Raw genomic sequence first — 19,551 nt, forward strand, 5'->3', positions numbered from 1 at the left:
GTTCTTTGTGTATTGTGTGGTCCAGAATCTTGGACAGGAATGGCGGAAGGGAGGCAGGACAGTAATTTTCAATGGCAGACAGGTTGAGAGGGGGTTTCTTGAGAAAAGGACTTACATGAGACTTCTTGAAATCAGTGAGGCACTGAAAAGAGAAGAGATGTAGATAATCAAGGAAGGAGAGACAGACTGAAGAAGATGTGAAAGAATGGGGTCCAGGGTGTAGGTGGTGGGCCTGTGGTTACAGAGCAGATCAGAAATGTCGGAGTCATTTAGAGTAGAAAATGTATTTCAGTCTTCATTTTCACAGCTGTTCACATTCACAATGAGTGATCAGGGGCTTTTATCTAAGAAGTGTGACTCACTGCTGGATACCAACTGTAAGGCAATTATGTCCCCATTAGGCAATTGTTTTTCACCTCAGCGCCTGCACACACAAAACTGAATACTTATACAAAAAAGCATATTTCATTCTTACATTTTTTTTTCTATCAAAAGCAAAACAATATCACAATAAGAAAACAAATACCGAGTTTAAATGCATTGACAGATCAGTAAAATTAAGAAACTATCATGAGATTGAGTAACTGCACATATATATATACATACTGTATATACACTACTGGTCAACAGTTTTAGAACACCTAAGTTTTTCTTCAAATTTGATCAGTTGAGATGCAATGAACAACAATATTTCAGTGGTAATGACAAGAAAATGGCAATTAACAAATAAAACAAGACAGAGTATTATTACCCTTTGACGTATAGGATTTCATTTAGAGAAACTGCAAAAAAAATCAATGTGTCACTGAGTACAGTGGTGTCATACACAGTCTAAAGACATTTGTAAACTGGAAGAAACTCTGATAGAAAGAGAGCTGGCAAAACCAAAGTCACAATCAGAAGACAAGTTTCTGAGGGTCTCCAGCTTGCTTGATAGGCGACTCCCAGCACAACAGCTTCAAGCACAGCTTAACAGTGCAGGTCAAAAAAAGCAAGTCTCAGTTTCTACTGTGAAGAGGAGACTTTGTGCTGCAGGTCTGACAGGGCGAGTGCCAGGAAGAAAGCCATTCCTTAAAGGTCAAAAGGACATAAGGCCTTGAAAAACCGGCTGTGGACTACTGTGGATTGTGTAGGGCACCATACTCACTGACACTTAGATTTTTTTTTTGCAATTTCTCTAAATAAAAGGCCTACAACTTCTAATGGTAATAATGTTCTCTCTCATGTTATTTGTTAATTGCTGTTTTCTTCCCGTTACCACTGGAATATTGTCCAAGTTATACTTCAGAGGGTGTAGTAATACAGTCTGTTACAAATCTGATTTAAGACAGAGAGTGGGTTTTCAAGTAATCAACAAAAGTTGGGACACCTTTGCCAGTTGTTTGCTTCAAATTGCAAGTCTTAATTTATTTTCATTGCTGCAGAAAATCTGAATGCTGTAACCTACTAGATGTTTCCTGAAGAAGACCCATTTTGTAATATTCTGAAATTTCCTTTTTGTCCATTTTTGCTAAACTCAACTTTAATTTGAATTATCTGGCAGTTTACTACTTACCTTTTCGCCATTTTACGTCATTCATTGCATTTCAACCAATTAAATCTGAAGAAAAACTGAGGTGTTCTAAAACTTTTGACCAGTAGTGTATTTGTATATATATTGTATATATGTGTGTGCATTTATAAGCCTTTATACATACAGGAAAGTGAATCACACTATATAATTAATGATTACAGCTTAAAAAAAACAAGATGGCTTACGTACATTGACTGTACTGTATTCTAGCGATGTCTTTGTGTGCGGACAACTTATTGCTGAAGCATGTGTGACTAAGCATATTTCCTACAATTCAAAACTGAAACTATTTCATGTTACCTTGAGAAAGAACTATGGGCATGATTTCAATAAAGATAAACTGACCATTCCAGTGACATATTCTTAAGGAGGAAAGATCTTTTTGACCAAGTCTTTTCCTTTCTAGTGACGCTCATGCTGTGTAATGGATGATGCTAGTCGTCTTTAAGACTCACAGGGTGTTGAACGTGACTGTCATGCTAGTCTGGAAAGGACTGCTCCAGTTTGTTAGAAGAAGAAAAAAACTCTCATACTTGATTGGACCTGTGGATACTTTTGATTCAGGGCTGTCTCTCTACATATCTACTCCATTTTGCTCATAGTGTTTCTCAAGTTAATATTCATCTGAATGCCACTTTGGTTACAATAAATGCTTTACCACTGAGAGTGATGGAGTTCAGGCAACCATTCTTTTTTCTAGTTATCTGCAGTCACAGGAGTCAGTCCTTGCAAAAAGAAGTCGCAGTGGTGCAGTTTGTCTGATGGTGATATTGTTTTAAAAGCTGGTTTTATTGACAGATAATCCTGAGTATAACAAAAAAAAAACAAGTTAACAGTATAAAATAGCTGACATGTAACTTGACAAAAGGAACATTTTTGTGTGTCACCGTCACTAACGCGACAATCCTACATGACTACATATATATATATTATATATATTTAAATTGTGTTGAAACATTTAAACTAAGTTTAAAAAAAAATATCAAAATCTTACAGAACATTAGTACAAAGGAACATTCAATGTTTTACTCCCAGAGGATCAATCCAAAAGGCTTCTCTTAACTTAGTGTTTTGTTGTATTATTTTAAGTAGGCAGACACTGCTTCTTAAAAGAAGTTCATTAAGATTTCATTTTAAAAAGTCAGATGTAGTGAATAAAAAATACTTCCATGCAGTTTCTTCCTTGTAAACAGTGATTGGGTTTTGGCAACATGCAGGCCGGCTGGTTTGCTGGGGGCACTAAGCCGGCTCTGAGTTGATTGGTGCCAAGTTTCGCTGCTTGAAGTACTGTGTCACTTGCTGGGGCAATTCTGCCAGGACAGATTTTGCTAGCGTTTCTTTAGGTGCCTGTAAAGATTTGAAAAATAAACACTGTTTAAAATACAACAGATAGGAAAAAAATGCTTTTTCAATCCCAGGGATGCTGCTTTCCACTGTGAATGTGCCTTTAAATGTTGCTAATGAAACGGGCTAATCTAGGTACCTGGAGGAGTCTGCAAGCTGAGAGCACGGAAAAGACATAGACAAAGACAGTCCACTGCCCCGCTAGACTCTGACCAAGTCACTTAACCACGCTCTGCTCCAAATGGAAGAAAGCGAACAACTGTAATGTATCCCGATCTTGTAAGTCACCTTGAATAAAGGTATTTGCTAAATGTACGATAATAGTAATAATTCTCAGTGTCACCAAGGCTGTTAATGCTTATGGCTGCCATACGCTACACATTACTTGTTTTTATTTTAAACTTACAGTAAATTGTATTCATTATTATACCATATATTAAAAAAATTATCAATTTTGCTAGACCACAGTTGTGGCTAAATCAAAAATACAGTACTTGTGTTCAAAAGGCAAAAGAACTCCAGAAATTCCCCCCTGCTAATACTGAAATTAGTTACACAAAGCTGAATATACTTTTATTCTGCATTTTGAAGAAAGTCCAAAATACACCACAGCCTTAATTAAGCATCAAATTAAATAAGAAAGAAATAGGACAGAGAGAGTTAAGATTTCTAATCACAGTCACTATTTTCAGGCTTCCTAATTAGGTGATAAGGCTGAAACACTGGCACTAACCTACTTTCTGGTCCAGATTTTCAACATTAAATAAATCCTTTCCAGACATTTTTACAGCTGACAGAACATGATGACTAACTTAATGTTGTTTCAGATTGTGCAGTCAGGCCAATGAATAAAACAAGTTGCTTTAGTCTGTTTCATGCTCCTGAGGTGGGATCAATTGTTATATTCCGCAGAGAATTTCATGTTTACAGAATAAGGAAGCAGACTGCAATCAAAGACTTTCTGGAGGCATTTGTATTTCTTCCTGTCAAACAAAGAAGCTGCAGACAGTTTATTATTTTAAACATCTTGTGAATCTTACAGTCCTAAAATACTGTGCAATCATTGAGATCAACACATCTAAACACATCAGATCAGATGCACAAGGCTCCTCTTTCGTTTTGGATGAGTTTGATTGCCATTTCAGCATGTGAGTGAAAGCCTTAGACAGTAAAAAGTACTGTCTCTAGGTTCTTCACAATAAGTAACAATAAAGTGTAAATATTGTATTGCAACAAATCTTTAATATGGTAAAGTGCAAAATTAATATCTTTTATAAATGATGTGGGCAGCTGTTACCTTCTTACAGAATGTAGTTGATATGAGCATTGAAGCTTTACATCCACCACAGGAATCTGCACCTCCAGGTCTCTTTCTTTGGTTTTTCTTTTTTAAGATCAAGATGCTAGCCTTGAACATGGTACTGCATAAACTAATTAGGCAATCACATTATCTGAGTACTGTAAATAGTGCTGGCATCCCCGTATGCAGTCTGTTTTATTTATCCTTTTACTGAAAAAAAAACCCATGAATCTGTCGTTTGTGCTGTTGCATTATATGTAATGTAACATTGTGCAACTCTCTTAATGCAGTTCAAGTCATGGTGTGCCTGGAGCCTGTCCTGAGCGCACTTGGCAGTAAACAGCCCTGGACAGGGTGCCATGCCTTTGAGGGACCTGCTCACACACAAACCCACTCTGACACAGCGACAAATTGTAGCCAATAACTTTACTAATAATGCAGAGTTTAGAGCAGCAGAACAACGCTAACACCTTGAATACTGATGCCCTTATTGTACTTTATTAAACACTGCCCTAATTCAACTTGAGCTGATGCAGATAAGCTAGCACCACTAGTCCCTGCCTTACCCACTACTGTATCTTAGAGTTATAGCATCATAAACAAAAGGCAGGACGTCAGACTGCCATACACACACCAGCAGGCATCTGCCATAAAGCACCTGGGAATGAGCAGTGAAATTAACTACCAGAACGTACCTGGAGCCCACATGTGACATCATCAGTTTGTCAAGCTGTTAGAGGTGCAATCAGTAAAGACACAAATACTGTATAGGTGTTTGATGTCTATATAAGTATAATAATAATAATTCATTACATTTATACAGCGCTTTTGTCAGTACTCAAAGCGCTATCCACACAAGGAGGAACCATGAAGCAAACCCACAATCTTCCACAGTCTCCTTACTGCAAGGCAGCAGCACTACCACTGCGCCACCTGTGAGTATGTAAGTATAAAGTATCATTGCTTACAAAGAATATAAACATGAATACTGTTTATAAAACAAATCATTCACTTACCAGTGGCACACCTGCTAAAGACAACAATAATAAGAAGGCTGCCAGAGCCTCTAAGTACAAAGTTAACTGCAACATCAATGTGTCAGCATTAATACTGCAAAACCAAGGTTCATTGCAAATGCTCTTGTTCATTATTCTTAATAGAAAATCCCCCATTTTGTGTTTAAGAACATAGGACAGACAAAAAGAAATCCCTGGGAGCATGCTCATGTGATGGCATTGGCATCCATCCATTTTCCAACCCGCTGAATCCGAACACAGGGTCACGGGTGGCATTGGCATAACCCTTTAAAAAGGTCACTTATGTGCTGTTTGTGTATCCATATTTTGGATAAAACTAAAAGGCTTAACTTGTGATTCTCTGTATTTTCATTCTCGATTTTCTGACTTACTTTCCACTTTACGATTCAGATACAGTGGAACCTCGGTTCATGAACGTATAGGTACACGTACAAATTGGTTTACGACTAAAAAGTTCGCCAAACTTTTGCCTCGGTTGACGACCACACACTCAGTATACGAACAAGCCAATTTCCCTTTTGGTTTGTACATGTTCAGTCTCTCCCTGTGCATTTCCTGTGCAGAGAGAGAGAGCGAGAGAGAGAGAGCGAGCGAGCGAGCGCGCACGACACACACACACACATACACACAGGCAGCACGAGAGAGAGAGACAGACGCACACACACAGGCAGCGAGAGAGAGAGCTGGACTCATAAGGTAGGAAGGCAGTTAAAGAATGCACTGGGCTTGATTTTGTTTTCACTTCTGTTTACAGCGATCGGTTCGTAGCCTGCATTGTTGCAATGTTACTTTTCTTGGTGGTTTATTAAATTACGGATTTTTTCAAATGTTCATTTTTTTCCCTGTGCTTAAAACTCATTAAAAAAAAGTGTTTTTAGCCAGCGGTTGGTAGCACTATAGCGCGAACTATTGCAGTGTTAGTTTTCTCTGTTGTTCAAGGTTTTCTCAGTGTTATTCAATGTTTTTACATTTAGTTTACTATTACGCTGTGCATTCTATGGTTTAATTAACTATATTTGTGCTTAAAAACAAAAAAAATACATATATTTACATACAGTTCGTATGGTCTGGAACGGATTAATTGTATTTACATACAATCCTATGGGGGAAATTGCTTCAGTTCACGACCAAATCGGTTTACAACCAGAGTTTTGGAACGAATTATGGTCGTGAACCGAGGTTCCACTGTACTTGTCTCATGTTTCTGGCTTAGTGAAAGATCAGTTTTGAACGTGGCACATATCCTGTTGTATTCTCCTTTCATCTTCTGGTGTTGAAATAAAACTCGACAGAACACCTACCAACTTCTTCCAGTACTGGGTTACAGGGGTGGGAATGGGCACAGGGCAGGAATAGGCACGGGACAGAGCCTCAGAACAAGTCACACACACCAAACTTATACCTAAACCAGTGTTTCTGTGCCACTTTTGGGTTGCAGGTGACCTTGCTCATCAATACATTTTTTTCCAGGTGGCTTAAGCCTTATATCATACATCCCCCACTTTAAATAAACCTTCCTAAACAAGTGATGACAAAATGAGAGGATAATATAATACAGCAGAGGGATTAACCATGGACATGGGCAGAGGAACATCACCACACAAGAACAATCTTTATTTATTGCCAAGTTAGTTGAAAATAGGGAAATGCCAGCTGATTCAAGATTCATCCAAGCTGGAAGAAACATCTTTACATATGAATAAGCTGTCACCTTTCATAATGAATGTTGTGTGAAAGTGCTTTATATGCCGAGTTCTATGCAAGAAAAGATACAATTTACATTCTCTGCTTCTTTCATGTGTCAGCCTACGTGATGTACACTATGCTTGCTTGCCCACAGCGAAATCACAAAAAAGTATCATTTTTAAATTGGCATATTGTTATGTATGTACCGCTGCTGCCTGCCATATCCATATCCAATGTCCTGGGTGTAAAGCCCTTTCTGGGCATGTTCAGGTGTGCTTATTTTTGTGCTTTGGTTTTCCTCTCACATCCTAAAGATATGCTTTGGGTTAACAGTTTGAGTGACTGTGCCCATTCCCATGTGGTTCTTTACTGATTGTTATGGTTGAGACTGGGAACCCCATATTCTTGAACTAACTAAAAAGGTGAGGAGGGATGGATGAATATGTGGATATTGCTGTGTAATTAATAATTCTAACAGACAAGCTATACAAAGTCATTTTTAATACAAGATAAGTTCTCACTGGAGCATAAATGGGGTAAGTTCTGAGTTCTACTAGATAACCATAGCTACAGTATATATCCCTAATTTAACAAAGTACTGAAATAAGACTAAAGGCAGCCTTTGTAAATGATAACATATCCTACATGTGGACATATTCCAGTGCATCAAAACCTATTCAGTAGATAACCTCTAGTGGCTTACCGTAGTACAAATTCTGGGATGCTTGACATAATTCAATTTAAGCAGAAGATTCTTTTAATTGCGCTTACTAGTTTGTAAGGTGGAACTTTGGCCTGTTGTATGGAGGTTGGGTGGGGGAGGCAAAAATTCCTGGAATTGTTGGGGAAAAAAAATAAATCTTCATTATAAAACATTCAAGCAATTCCCTTTTAGTACCCTTTAAAATACTCTCCTTGAGATGTAATACACTTGTCCCAGTGCTTCTCCCATTCCTGGTAACACTTCCTGTACTCGTGTTTTGTTACCATGCCTGAAGCCCCCTGCGGTTTTCTTCCATGGTAGCACATTTTCTTCCCTATAGTCTCAATTTTAATTTCAGAAACAAAAAGAAGTCACCGTGAGCAAGATCTGGAGAATGTGTTCAGGTGTGTTGTCGTGATGCAATGTATCTGGACCTTTTTTTCCCTCTGAGGCACCAGCAGTTCAATGTAATGTCACAGTCTGTCCACAGGGTGCAAACATTTTATGAACATGTCAGACAATTTTGAAAAGCATGATCACCATCTTCTCTTAAAAATCTGCACAGTCAACTCATGATTGTAGAATAAATGCCAGAAATACGCACTCGATCAGGTTAGTACGTTGACACTCTACAGACTTCTTAAACAGACTGTAAGCATATGCTCCCATACTACTGACCAATTCTGGGAATTGTTATGTCCCCCCTCATAATTTAAGTGAGATCATAGTCATGCTGCAAGCAATACGAATGGTGATGGCAATTTTTTAAGTGGTAGTGATATAGATACATTGATTGGCTAATAATCAGCTACATTAATAATGTCCAATGATTACCACACTTAATCATGTTTATTGTTCTCCTCTTTATAATTGTTTTGTAAATGAATAATTGTGTGTTTTTTTTCTGGTAAGTTCTCACAGTATTATCACTGCAGCAATCTTTAAGTGCGAGTGGTTTTCTTATCATATGCTTTAAGCATTGATTCTTCAACAGTGGTTGTTGATAGTCAAATTTAATATATATATGTTGTCACACATGTGCGACTAGGAAGGACCTGAGTGGACCACATGGAGGTAATTACCCACCGGGTCAGGGGGGTGGTAGGGTGCACTAAACCTACCTCTGTTATCTCCACAGACCAAATACGGGAAAACCTGCCTGATTTAACATCACTTCATGTTCCGGCAACCAGACTGACGTCACTTCATGTTCCGGCGCCCAGACTGACGCCACTTCCGGTCCTAGTGCCCAGACTGAGATCACTTCCGGTTCATGGCTTTATAAAGCTACCATTTTCCAAAATCTCATCAGTTCAGTTTTGGAACTGGAACTCAAACCAAACAGTTCGTTCCTGTTTTTAATACTCTTTTGCAGCCAGGGACAATATATATGGGTGGCTACCCCAAACATTTTTTCGTGTGTTGAGACTACTTATTTTACAATGTATATATAGTATCTTATTATAATACCTGCTACATAATTATTTCAAAATGGATTCAGAAGGATATAAAAAAGTAAACAGATAAACACTCACATTTCTGAACTCCCGAAATGGAACAAACTGCACAATATCACGGGCAGCCTCTTCTCCTGTATAGGACCGAAGGATTCGGTTATCACCATCCAGGAACTCCATAGCAGCAAAATCTGCATTTCCTACTCCAACAATAATGACGGACATTGGAAGTTTAGAAGCCTGGACAATGGCATGGCGTGTCTCATCCATATCACTGATGACACCATCCGTGATGATAAGGAGTATAAAATATTGCTGTTTTTGAGAAAAACAAACATTAGAAATTTTTAAAATCATTATTGTCACTCTGTTCTTCACCCAGCCCATCCCGCAACAGATGTTCACACATTTTTAGATCTCATAACTCATTTGAAAGTCAGAGCAGGTTTGATGAGAATAAACCATTCAGCCCATCAAATATATCAGTCTTGTTCACCCAGTTTCTGTAAAATGTCATTGCGTTGAGAAATGAAGGTCACTAAATTCTTGCAATCAGCCTTTTCTGTGTGAAAGAAATTTTTTCAAACATTTGTGAGAAATCTACCCTTAACATGTTTACTTTTCTGTAACTTTGTTCTTGTTTAAGAATTAATCTTAAAATAAAATCCTGGTCCACCATAAATGAAGACTGAAATACTTATATTAGAGATCAATATGCATTTAAAAATATTCAAACACAGGTTAAACATGTTGGGTGATACATATAGTTTTGGGCCATATTCGCTGTTTTTTGAAATTGTGTATTACATTTTAGATGTTTTATATATATTTTTACTTTTTTGCTTGCAGTGCATCTGCAAAGTATGAATTGTGCACAATTACTTAAAAGAAGCAGGTGAAAGCTGCAGCCTTCAAACAAATACAACTCTTCAAAACACAGCCCTCCATGAAAATAAGATTCTCTATGATGATAACACAACATGATCAAAAAGTAGAGCCCACAATGCTGTTTTGCACTTACTCAGATATAAATAGTCATGATTGCTCAAACACTTTAAACACATTCTAAAAATAAAGTGTAACTGGTGCACCACAGATTGACTGTGTCAAGCTTTGAAAACAGCGGGTTACAAATTGACTTTGAGAGTTGTAGGCAAAGTGGTCAAAACATAACATACATAACTAAACTAAACTCAGTTTCTCTTTTTTGCCTTTACAGTTACAGCAAAAATGTTAATACAGGTGACCTTAATATTAGTTTTTTTTTTGTTACACCTTATTATGGTTAGGCATTGTGTGCCAAATCATGAGTCACTAAAGATGCAGAGTGCATGTGAAACTATGTACTGGCTGAGGCAACAAAAAGTAAAATTGTTAACATTGAAAAGGCTCTTCAAAATGGTAATTTTAAAGCTGTTTAGCCACAAAAGAAAAATAAGGTAGTTATTTTTCAATGGAAAAGAAATCTATCTTTTATTTGCTGTAATAAACACTTAACAGTTCTTGCATAACACAGAAGTAAATAAATGATCTCCGGTTTGAGTGTAAACTGAGATGGGATTGGGAAGAGAACAATTCTTATACGGTTTTGGACTGTTTAAAACTCTGTTCATGGCACAACTTTAGATTCAAGACCAGAGTTTGGGAAAGAAAAATCTTCATCAAAATTCATTGTGATGGGGTGTATTTAAAAAGCTAACCATTCAAAAATATGGAGAGGCATAGGTAGCATAGCTCTTGGAAGTGATGTGCAAAAGAGGAACTGAAAAATATGCCAAAGGATGTTTGGGGTAACACAATTCAAAAGTCTGTGTGATGTAAAGCAAACAACCAATCCTTTTCATTTTAAATGTCAGTTTGTGCCTTCAAAGATTTTTTGAAATACGGTATGTTCAAAGTATATTCAAATAATGAAATTTGATATGACAATCTTATCTTGAAATGTCTTTGGCTTTGAAACAATTTTTGGGGGTTTATTTCCCCCAATCTCTAGATGGCAGAGGCCCTCAATATTAGCACCTATTCAGGAACGTGCAGGGAAATGTAGTCCAGCAGCACAGCCCTGCTGGGGTCCGTGGGTGCCGCAAGAGGGCGCTGCAGGGAGATGTACTCCTCCTCCTTGTCCAGGAGAGTCAGAGCTGGGAGGAGGATGAGCAACACTCGACTGGAGGAGGACAGTGCAGTGGATAGAGGAGAGGTGTTTGGAGGAGACATAACTTATGATTGGTGCTTTTTTGTGAGGTACTTACAGTATATAATAAACACATCTTAGTGTGGTGGCTCTCTGGCTCTTCCAAGCTTTCACAGTGGTTTAAAGTGAGCAAAACAGGAAAGGATGCTTTCTGTTAAACGTGCAAATATAAACACACTGGTATGTAAAGCATGTTTAATTCATGTGAACTGCAAAGTTGGGATGATGAAATGAAGAATGAAATGGGACTTGTCCCTGTCTGGAAAGGGAAGGTTTGATCGCCTGGACTGCAGCAACTATAGGGGGATAACGCTGCTCTCAGTGCCGGGTAAAGTCCTTGCTAGGGTCATCCTCATCCATAACAGGATCTGTGATTACTTGCTCACCCACCAGTGACCGCAGCAGTCTGGTTTTATACTTAAGAAGCCAAAGAAGTACCATGGACCACAACATGGCACTGAGGGTTCTCATCGAGTGCAAACACAAATATCGGCAGAGTTTCTTTGCAGCCTTTCTCGATTTTTGTAAAGTGTTTGACACAGTTGATCAAATTACCCTGTGGGACATCCTCAGACTTTGCGGGACCCCCCCCCCGAAGTTGCTGGATATCATGGCTGGCCTGTACACTGGTACTGTGTGCTGTGCAGAGGGGTGTGTTTTTGCTCCTACTCTGTTCAATGCTTGCATGGACTGGGTGTTGGGCAAAGTGGTGGGGTCCATTGGCTGTGGTGCATCTGTTGGTGAAGAAAGATTCACTGATCTTTGCCAACAATGCTGTGGTCTTCAATGAGTCAATGAAGGTTCTGATCAGAGCATTCAAGAGGCTAAGTGAGGAGTATGAGTGTCTAGGCTTGTGAGTATCCCGAATAAAAACCAAGGTCCAGGCCTTTAATGACCTCCGGGGCACAGCCATCAGCAGTGTGTCCGTCTGTGGATAGAATATTGACTGTGTTGACAGGTTTACTTAACTTGCCAGTGACATTCTTGTCTCTGGTGAATCTTCCTATGAAGTCAGTAGATGGATTGGGAGAGCATGGGGGGTCATGAGGTCGCTGAAAAGGGGTATGTGGTGTTCTTGATATATTTACAAGAGGATGAAGGTCCAAGACTTTAGAGTCCTGGTGCTCCCTGTTTTGTTATATGGTTGCAAGACATGGATGCTATCCAGTGACCTGAGATGATGACTGGACTCCTTTGGTACTGTGTCTCACTGGTTTGACTTTGTGTCTAACGAGGGGTTGCTCACAGAGTCCCGAATGAGGCACGTTACTTGCATTGTGAGGAAGCGTCAGTTATGGCACTATGGCCATTGTGGCGCGATTCCCAGAGGGTGATTTAGCATGCAGGATCTTCATTGCTGAGGACCTGAGCAGCTGGACCAGGCCAAGGGGATACCCGTGTAACACCTGACTTCGGCAGATAGACAGTCTTTTCTGGAAGGTGGGAATGCCTTGTGTCTGCCTTGGGTTGCCATTTGGGATCCTGAGCTGTTTTGGCGTGTGGTGGGTCCGGCAATACGCTATACCAGAGCATGCTCCCTGACCTGACCCGACCTGACCACTACATCATTGTTCCGTAGAAATACTTTTTGATCTTGTCTGTTATAATAACTTATAATTTTTATAGAAATATAAATTAAGGTAATTAGTCTGTAATTTCACTGGCAGCACAATCTCATTCTATATTATTGTACGGTACCACCCAGGAAGCAATTATAAGAAAGCACAACAGTATATGTATATGTGAAAAGATTTTCAGATACAGTATACAGCCAACATGAAGCTGATTTAGAAGAGGACTACATCATGCAGCTGTGAAAAAAAATGAAAACCACACAAGGAAATGGGTTTCATAAAATATACTTAAATTGTAATCAACTGTGATTAATTACTTAATTACTTTAATTTATTTTTATAAATTACAAATTGCATGTTTTTTTAATTACAAAGTTCTGCTACATACTTTGTTTTCATCCTATTTTACAATATGAATTTGGCAGTAATCAATTAATTTTACCAAACATTCACAATATCTGTTTAAGGATCACATCATTCCAATGAAGTAGTCTTGCAATCCTTTCTGTATACAACCAAAATTTTCATTTTTATATATTTCTTTTCAAGCAGTTCTCTAGTTTTCTCTGTTTAAAGATATTTTAGGAAGACAGCTTAAATTGGCAAGTTCTGCACATAAATTATACTAGATAGAATTTGACTTAATGTTAAATATCACAGGATGAAACCCTCAAGGTAGACACCAGAATTGAATTCTGAAAATGACATCTCCGTTATGTAAATCCATTCTTATTCCAGCTGCAGTATTCAGATTAAAAATGAGCACGCTAAAATCAAGTTAGGCACTTTATCTTTATGACAAACTACTGCATGCTAACACTACCATGTTGATATATAAATTACCTTCACTAAAAAATAAAGTAGTTGACATGGCGTACTGTTCATGGAAATACAGTTTACAAATACCCATGGTATTTTGATCAGACAGTAGTGTAATTATATTATATCCTTTAACTTTAGTTTTGTTGTTCTCCTCTGGCAATTTTTACTTGTCTTCTTTAATTCTGGTGAATGCGTATAGCTGCTCATCTGGAGCACCAAATGTAAGAGCTTGATAGGTGACAAATACCTCTTTGGGGATTTAAATGTAGTTATTGCCATGCTTTTACTACTCAAATGATGCACAACAATACATATGAGCATTTAAGTGAAGAAATTCAGTTGCCAACTACAATAGGAGTAAGAAAGACCTTGATAGTTTAGTGTTTGCCTAACATTTTAACAATCTCAAAATGCTATTGTTCTCACCTTCCCTTAAAAACTGACATTCTCAAGTACATAAGGCATTTCAACAGAAACTAACATACATTTTTAACATATAGCTTGCTCATTTTCAAAACGATTTCAATTGTCCTCTGGCTAAGGCTGCTTTTTAGCCCCTATGAAGTGCTAATCCAATCCTTTCAAATGTTCCAAAAAACTGATCAAAAAAAGCATATAAACTCTGTACACTTCTATCCAAAATTAAGGGATTACTAAAGACATGCAGGTTAGGTGAATTTGTGATGCTAAACTGGTCCGTCATGTATGTGTGTGTCTGTGATAAGATGGCATCCTGTTCAGGGATTGTTCTTGCCATGCAACCGATGCTGGCTAGGATAAGCTCCAGCTTCCCTGTGACCCTGCTCTGGATAAGCGGGTTTAGAAAACTGAGGTATGGTTTTTTAAACTGAACACATATTAACAGTTATTAAACTACAAAGAAACCATTCACTATGATGACCAAAAAAGTAAAATTAAATCTTTCATGTCAAAAAACAAATTAAAAAACACTTTTAAGTTATTTATAAATATTTAAAGATGCCTTATTAAGAAAAAAAACATATACATTGGATTCAGAAAGTATTCTGACTCATTCACTTTCTGCACACTACAGTATATTGTGTTGTATGTTTAATTTTAAATGGATAAATTTGCCATTTCTGCCCATCAATCTACACTCAATAACCCTTAATGAAATCCACCCTTCCAGAGAGGTCCCCCACCTGTGCACCTGGAAGGCAACACACCATGCAAGGCTCTCTGTCCCTGGAGCAAACCTGTGTTTCAATTTTTCTAATGATCGAGTCCCCAACTATCACCACCTCTCTGTTTCTGGGAACTAATTTAGAGGTGGCCTGTTGGGGCTTATTTAAACAATAAGCCAAAATAAGTAAACATAATGGAAAAATGCTACATGATTAAACATGAAAGTATGCATATGCTTGAGGGTACTGTAATTGTCAAGCTTGCGATTGTTGGTTAGCCTCTGCTTGAAGATCAGCTTAGTAATGGTAACTACTGACTCCGGAGAAAAAGGTATCTCATAATAGGTATTATGAGTAATTAAGGGTGTGCCTAGTTTATGTATTTTGTTGTCTAAAGTGAAATAGTGTGGGTTGGGAGCCATTTTCATAAAGTATACCTTTATCTTTCTTCTTTTATAAGGAGCACTGAAATCCAGCTACAAGCTCATAGTAGACTCACCATGTCCATTTCTGTCACCAGAACTGTTGAGCATGCCAGGTATTTCTGCTGCACAATTCTCCCAAAACACCTGCAGCAGACTTCCTTTAGGAATGATGGGATGAGTTCAAATGCAGTGTAGTGGGATGCCTCCCACCCAGACTTTTTTTTGTTGTTGTGTGGGACTGTATTTCCTGCTCCATTTGTGGGAATTCAAGCCTAACACTGTGTTCTGAAATTACAGACACACAGATGGAACTCGACTTATACACACCTGATAGTGAATGCTGTGGTACAGGATCAGATATGTGCATCTATGTGAATTAGGGCTGAAAAGATTAACCAACACTATCGATAATGTTGACAATAAAAATATTACAGATATTAATGTTGTTGATTATTTAGTTAGTTAGTTGTACTACACAGAACTCTCATACATAATGTAGTGTTGTCCAGGGGCATTTGTAATGATAATCCTGTACCATGAGGGGGCTAATACTATGTGTGCTGTCCTGCGTATGCAAGCAGGCAACTGGTGTATGAAAGTGCAACAGAACATTATATGTAATGCTCTAAAACCCTCTCATACCAATTAAGAAACATTACAAACGAGTATGCAGTTCCTGGCATTATCATGAAGAAAGTACTGACTGGATTAAACAGTTTTTGTAATGAATGGAATGGATGTACATTTAAGAAAAATCTGAAATACCCTTTTGGCCAGTGGTTCCAGTGTTTGATCAGAAAACTGCTTTTGAGCTTAACTGATGCCAGTGCAAGGTCATGATTAGCCATTGTTCGCACATTTTCTTTTAGCAGCATAAATCTCTGCCCCTCTCATGCTTTATTTTTAACACTACTATTTGAGAGAATTTTTAAGTCACAAATTAGTTAGAATCATTTTTAATGATATTATGATTACAAACCCATGGATGATTTACGCACTATTACCTTTAGTACAGCACTTTCACTTTTGTGTTTGTTTTAAATGCCTGTTTTACTTTGTACTTTAAGAAGAATGCAACTACAAAGAAAATGACTCATATGCAAGGTATCCTTTTATGTGATGACTTTAAAATCGCCATTTTTAAGAGCATGTTTCATGTTGCTTATACAGCATTAATTTTTGTTATCTTAGGTAACACACACTTTCACAATAAAATATAGGTAAAGCCTGTGGGGTAATTTACAAGCCATAATTTCCTGCTAAGCCAATTAATCATTCTTATATCCACCTGAATAGTTAGTTATCCAAATATTAATTTGCTGCCGCTCTAATGTGAATTTACATTGGTTGTTTAATTTTGGACTCCATTCACTCTAAAAATATAAATATACAATGGAGGTAATATGATGGAATTAAGAATATGTGGCATGCAAATGTGGTATCATTTTTAAAAGTTGTAAGAATTCAGAGTCATTAACTCCAGAATGGCAGACACAAATAATATCAATATTTAATAATTAGCTAAGAGCATTATGTTAGCAAATTATTGCAAGCATTACTTCAGTCTTCTGAAGAAAGATCTTCAAGGCTTCTGTTTTAATTCTCTTCCACTGACCTGCTTAGGAGATAGCCTGGCCTACAACTTTAAACAAATAAAAACAAACTCTCCCTTTATTGTTTACCTATATGTTTTATGTAATGATCTCATCTGACACTGGCTACATATAAATTTCTTGTTAGCTTCACTGAAATTACAATTTTTTTACCAGTCCATCACTGAGATACATTTATATTCATTAACAGTTTCTTTAACATAACTTCTGCTATCATTCAGAACTGTAAGACTTACTGTAAAACACTGAAAGTATATGGCAAGAAAAGGTTAGAATCAGAATGTTTCAGGTGCAGTGCCCAGAATACCACAATTGGCTACAGAAAAGTAGCTGTATTTGTTTCAAAATGCATGCATAGTATATACAGTTACATCCACTTTATCATAAAAACTGACCCTCCCAGAAAGAGGAAAGGGCAAAACTGATATGTAATTGTCAGCAGTATTGTGCCAGTGATGGTATATCACACTTAGTTTTTCCTTTAAATGCTCTAATGTCTGATTATCCAACATGTACAGCTGTGTATGGAGTGCTGAAAAGCCACAAGTATATGGTAGCATTTGTAGCTGTATTTTTTCTCCATATCCTCAGGGTAATTTCCTTTGTAAGAGGTGTTAAGCATGAGAATATGACTGCTTAACTTCAAACTAAAATATACAATGTACAGTTAAACCTCATGACAGTTTTAGGTAACTGAATAAAGATGCACTGTAAAATGAAAATGGATTATGCAGTATGTTCTTTTCAAGTACTGTCAGCCTACACCATATTAAACACATTTGCTCAAGGCAATAAAAAAGATTTTACATCAATGAATTAAAAGATAATTTTTTGAAGCACATTAAAACAACATGTTACAGCAAGTACAATGACAGTATGCAATTATGAATAAATGCACTCTGCATTCATCTCCCTGCAACAGAAACACGGTAATGAGATGTTATTATCTCCCGCGTTCAGCTCTGCTTTTTTTCTGCTGTCTGAGTTTCTCTTGAAATCCCACACATGACGGCTTCAAAAGCATGCAGTGGCACTGGCCAGCCCAACCCTGCCACAATCGGTTTGATCATAAAGTGAATCATGCCCATTTATAGCGGGGACATCTCCTTAAACCTTTGAACAGTACTGCAAAGCAAGTTTCCTTGCGACAGTTTACCAATCGGCCATAGATGTAATGATTCACTGATGAATGTACTATAATTCTGGGCATGACAGATATAATTATGTATGACTTAAATGAACACAAAGGAATTATGTAATACAAATTTCTCCTGATGAATGACAAACAAGTTTGTCATCTGTGACAGTGGTGTTTTAATGACAGGACTAAAGTGTAGTTTAGGGGACAGTAACTTGACTATCTACTAAAGAAAGCATCTGAATGTTACCAGGTTACAAAATCTTTTAATTTCTCACTCATAGCAAAAACGCATATCTGTAAAATCAAAACATTGTTGGGCTCAATAAGCTCAGTCCCTTTCATTACAAAGCATAACACCAAAGACAGTATAGTTATTCTTTTGAAACAAATAAAGATACATTGCGTCAAGTGAAATGTGCAATGCTTCATTCTTGGTTGTGAAACAGTCTTGCCCAACACCATGTCACAGGTGCTGCTTTTATAATACCCAACACTGCCCACCATATGTTAATTAAGACAGTAATTACAATGGAGTAGTGTCAGAGTTGGACAGCAAGTGTACTGGCAGTAATATGACTAAAAGCAATACAAACTCCCCACTGACAAGAGTGTGCTATGCCATGGTGCAATATGAGCCCAGGAATCAAAAACTCCTCAAGAACAGGGCAGGGGGTTGGAATGCAATATTAAGACAGGTAGCAGCGTGAAGACTCATTTGCTTATACATGGCCTCCTGCAGCATTTATAATGTTTAGATGACCCAAACAGTTGATCCTGGCTTAAAAGCCCTTATCAGGCACCAGACCAGTAAGCTTGTAGATGGGAAGATAAGTGTTGGCAAGGGCTCACTTGGTAGTATAAACAGAGTCCAGAGGAACTAATGAGTATGAGGAATATTATAAGTGGGAAAGTGCACATTCTGCCGGGATTAGTATCTGTCTTGGCAGACTCAGTGAGGCTGTAATTTATTATGTTTCACTGTTATATACCACAATCTCTAGTTACCTGAAGTGCACCCTTTAAATCCATGGCAGGGGTGGGAAAAAAACAGATTCTTAGAAGCATTGCAATTTTCACTTGAACAATTCTTCATTGAGAAGAATGTGTATATATATATATATATATTCACGGCATTCGTAGTCTGTGTCACAATCTGATTGTATGGGTGGTTACCTACCAGGTAACGCTTGTGGTTGGCCAGCAATCTGCTAACATCCGCCACGATGCCCTCAGTTTGTGAGGAGCAGATCATAGAATGGTTGAAATAGTTTACTGTCAAATAAATGCAAAGAGTACGCGATACGTGTTTCACCCTCATTCTGGGCTCATCAGGCGTACACACTCCACTGCACTATATATATATATATATATATATATATATATATATATATATATATATACAGTATATATATATATATATGTATACAGTATATATATATATATGTGTATGTATATATTTTAAACTGGAACTAGATTACTGTATGTGGATGTAATAATGTTATGTTATTTAAAGATTGTGTCTGTTTTGATAAAATTGTGT

The 19,551-nt window shown here is 37.6% G+C and overlaps 1 protein-coding gene across 1 annotated transcript in view; it reads right to left on the bottom strand.

Moving 5' to 3' along the window:
- Nucleotides 1-2,321: 2,321 nt before the first annotated feature.
- Nucleotides 2,322-19,551, bottom strand: part of cpne2 (copine II) — a 165,787-nt gene continuing 148,557 nt past the window's right edge. The window contains 2 exon segments of the mRNA XM_051931693.1: nucleotides 2,322-2,920; nucleotides 9,179-9,415. Of these exon segments, the coding sequence (XP_051787653.1) occupies nucleotides 2,813-2,920; nucleotides 9,179-9,415 (345 nt within the window). The 3' untranslated portion in view covers nucleotides 2,322-2,812.

Source organism: Erpetoichthys calabaricus, chromosome 9, assembly GCF_900747795.2.
Source record: "Erpetoichthys calabaricus chromosome 9, fErpCal1.3, whole genome shotgun sequence".
Classification (NCBI taxonomy): domain Eukaryota; kingdom Metazoa; phylum Chordata; class Cladistia; order Polypteriformes; family Polypteridae; genus Erpetoichthys; species Erpetoichthys calabaricus.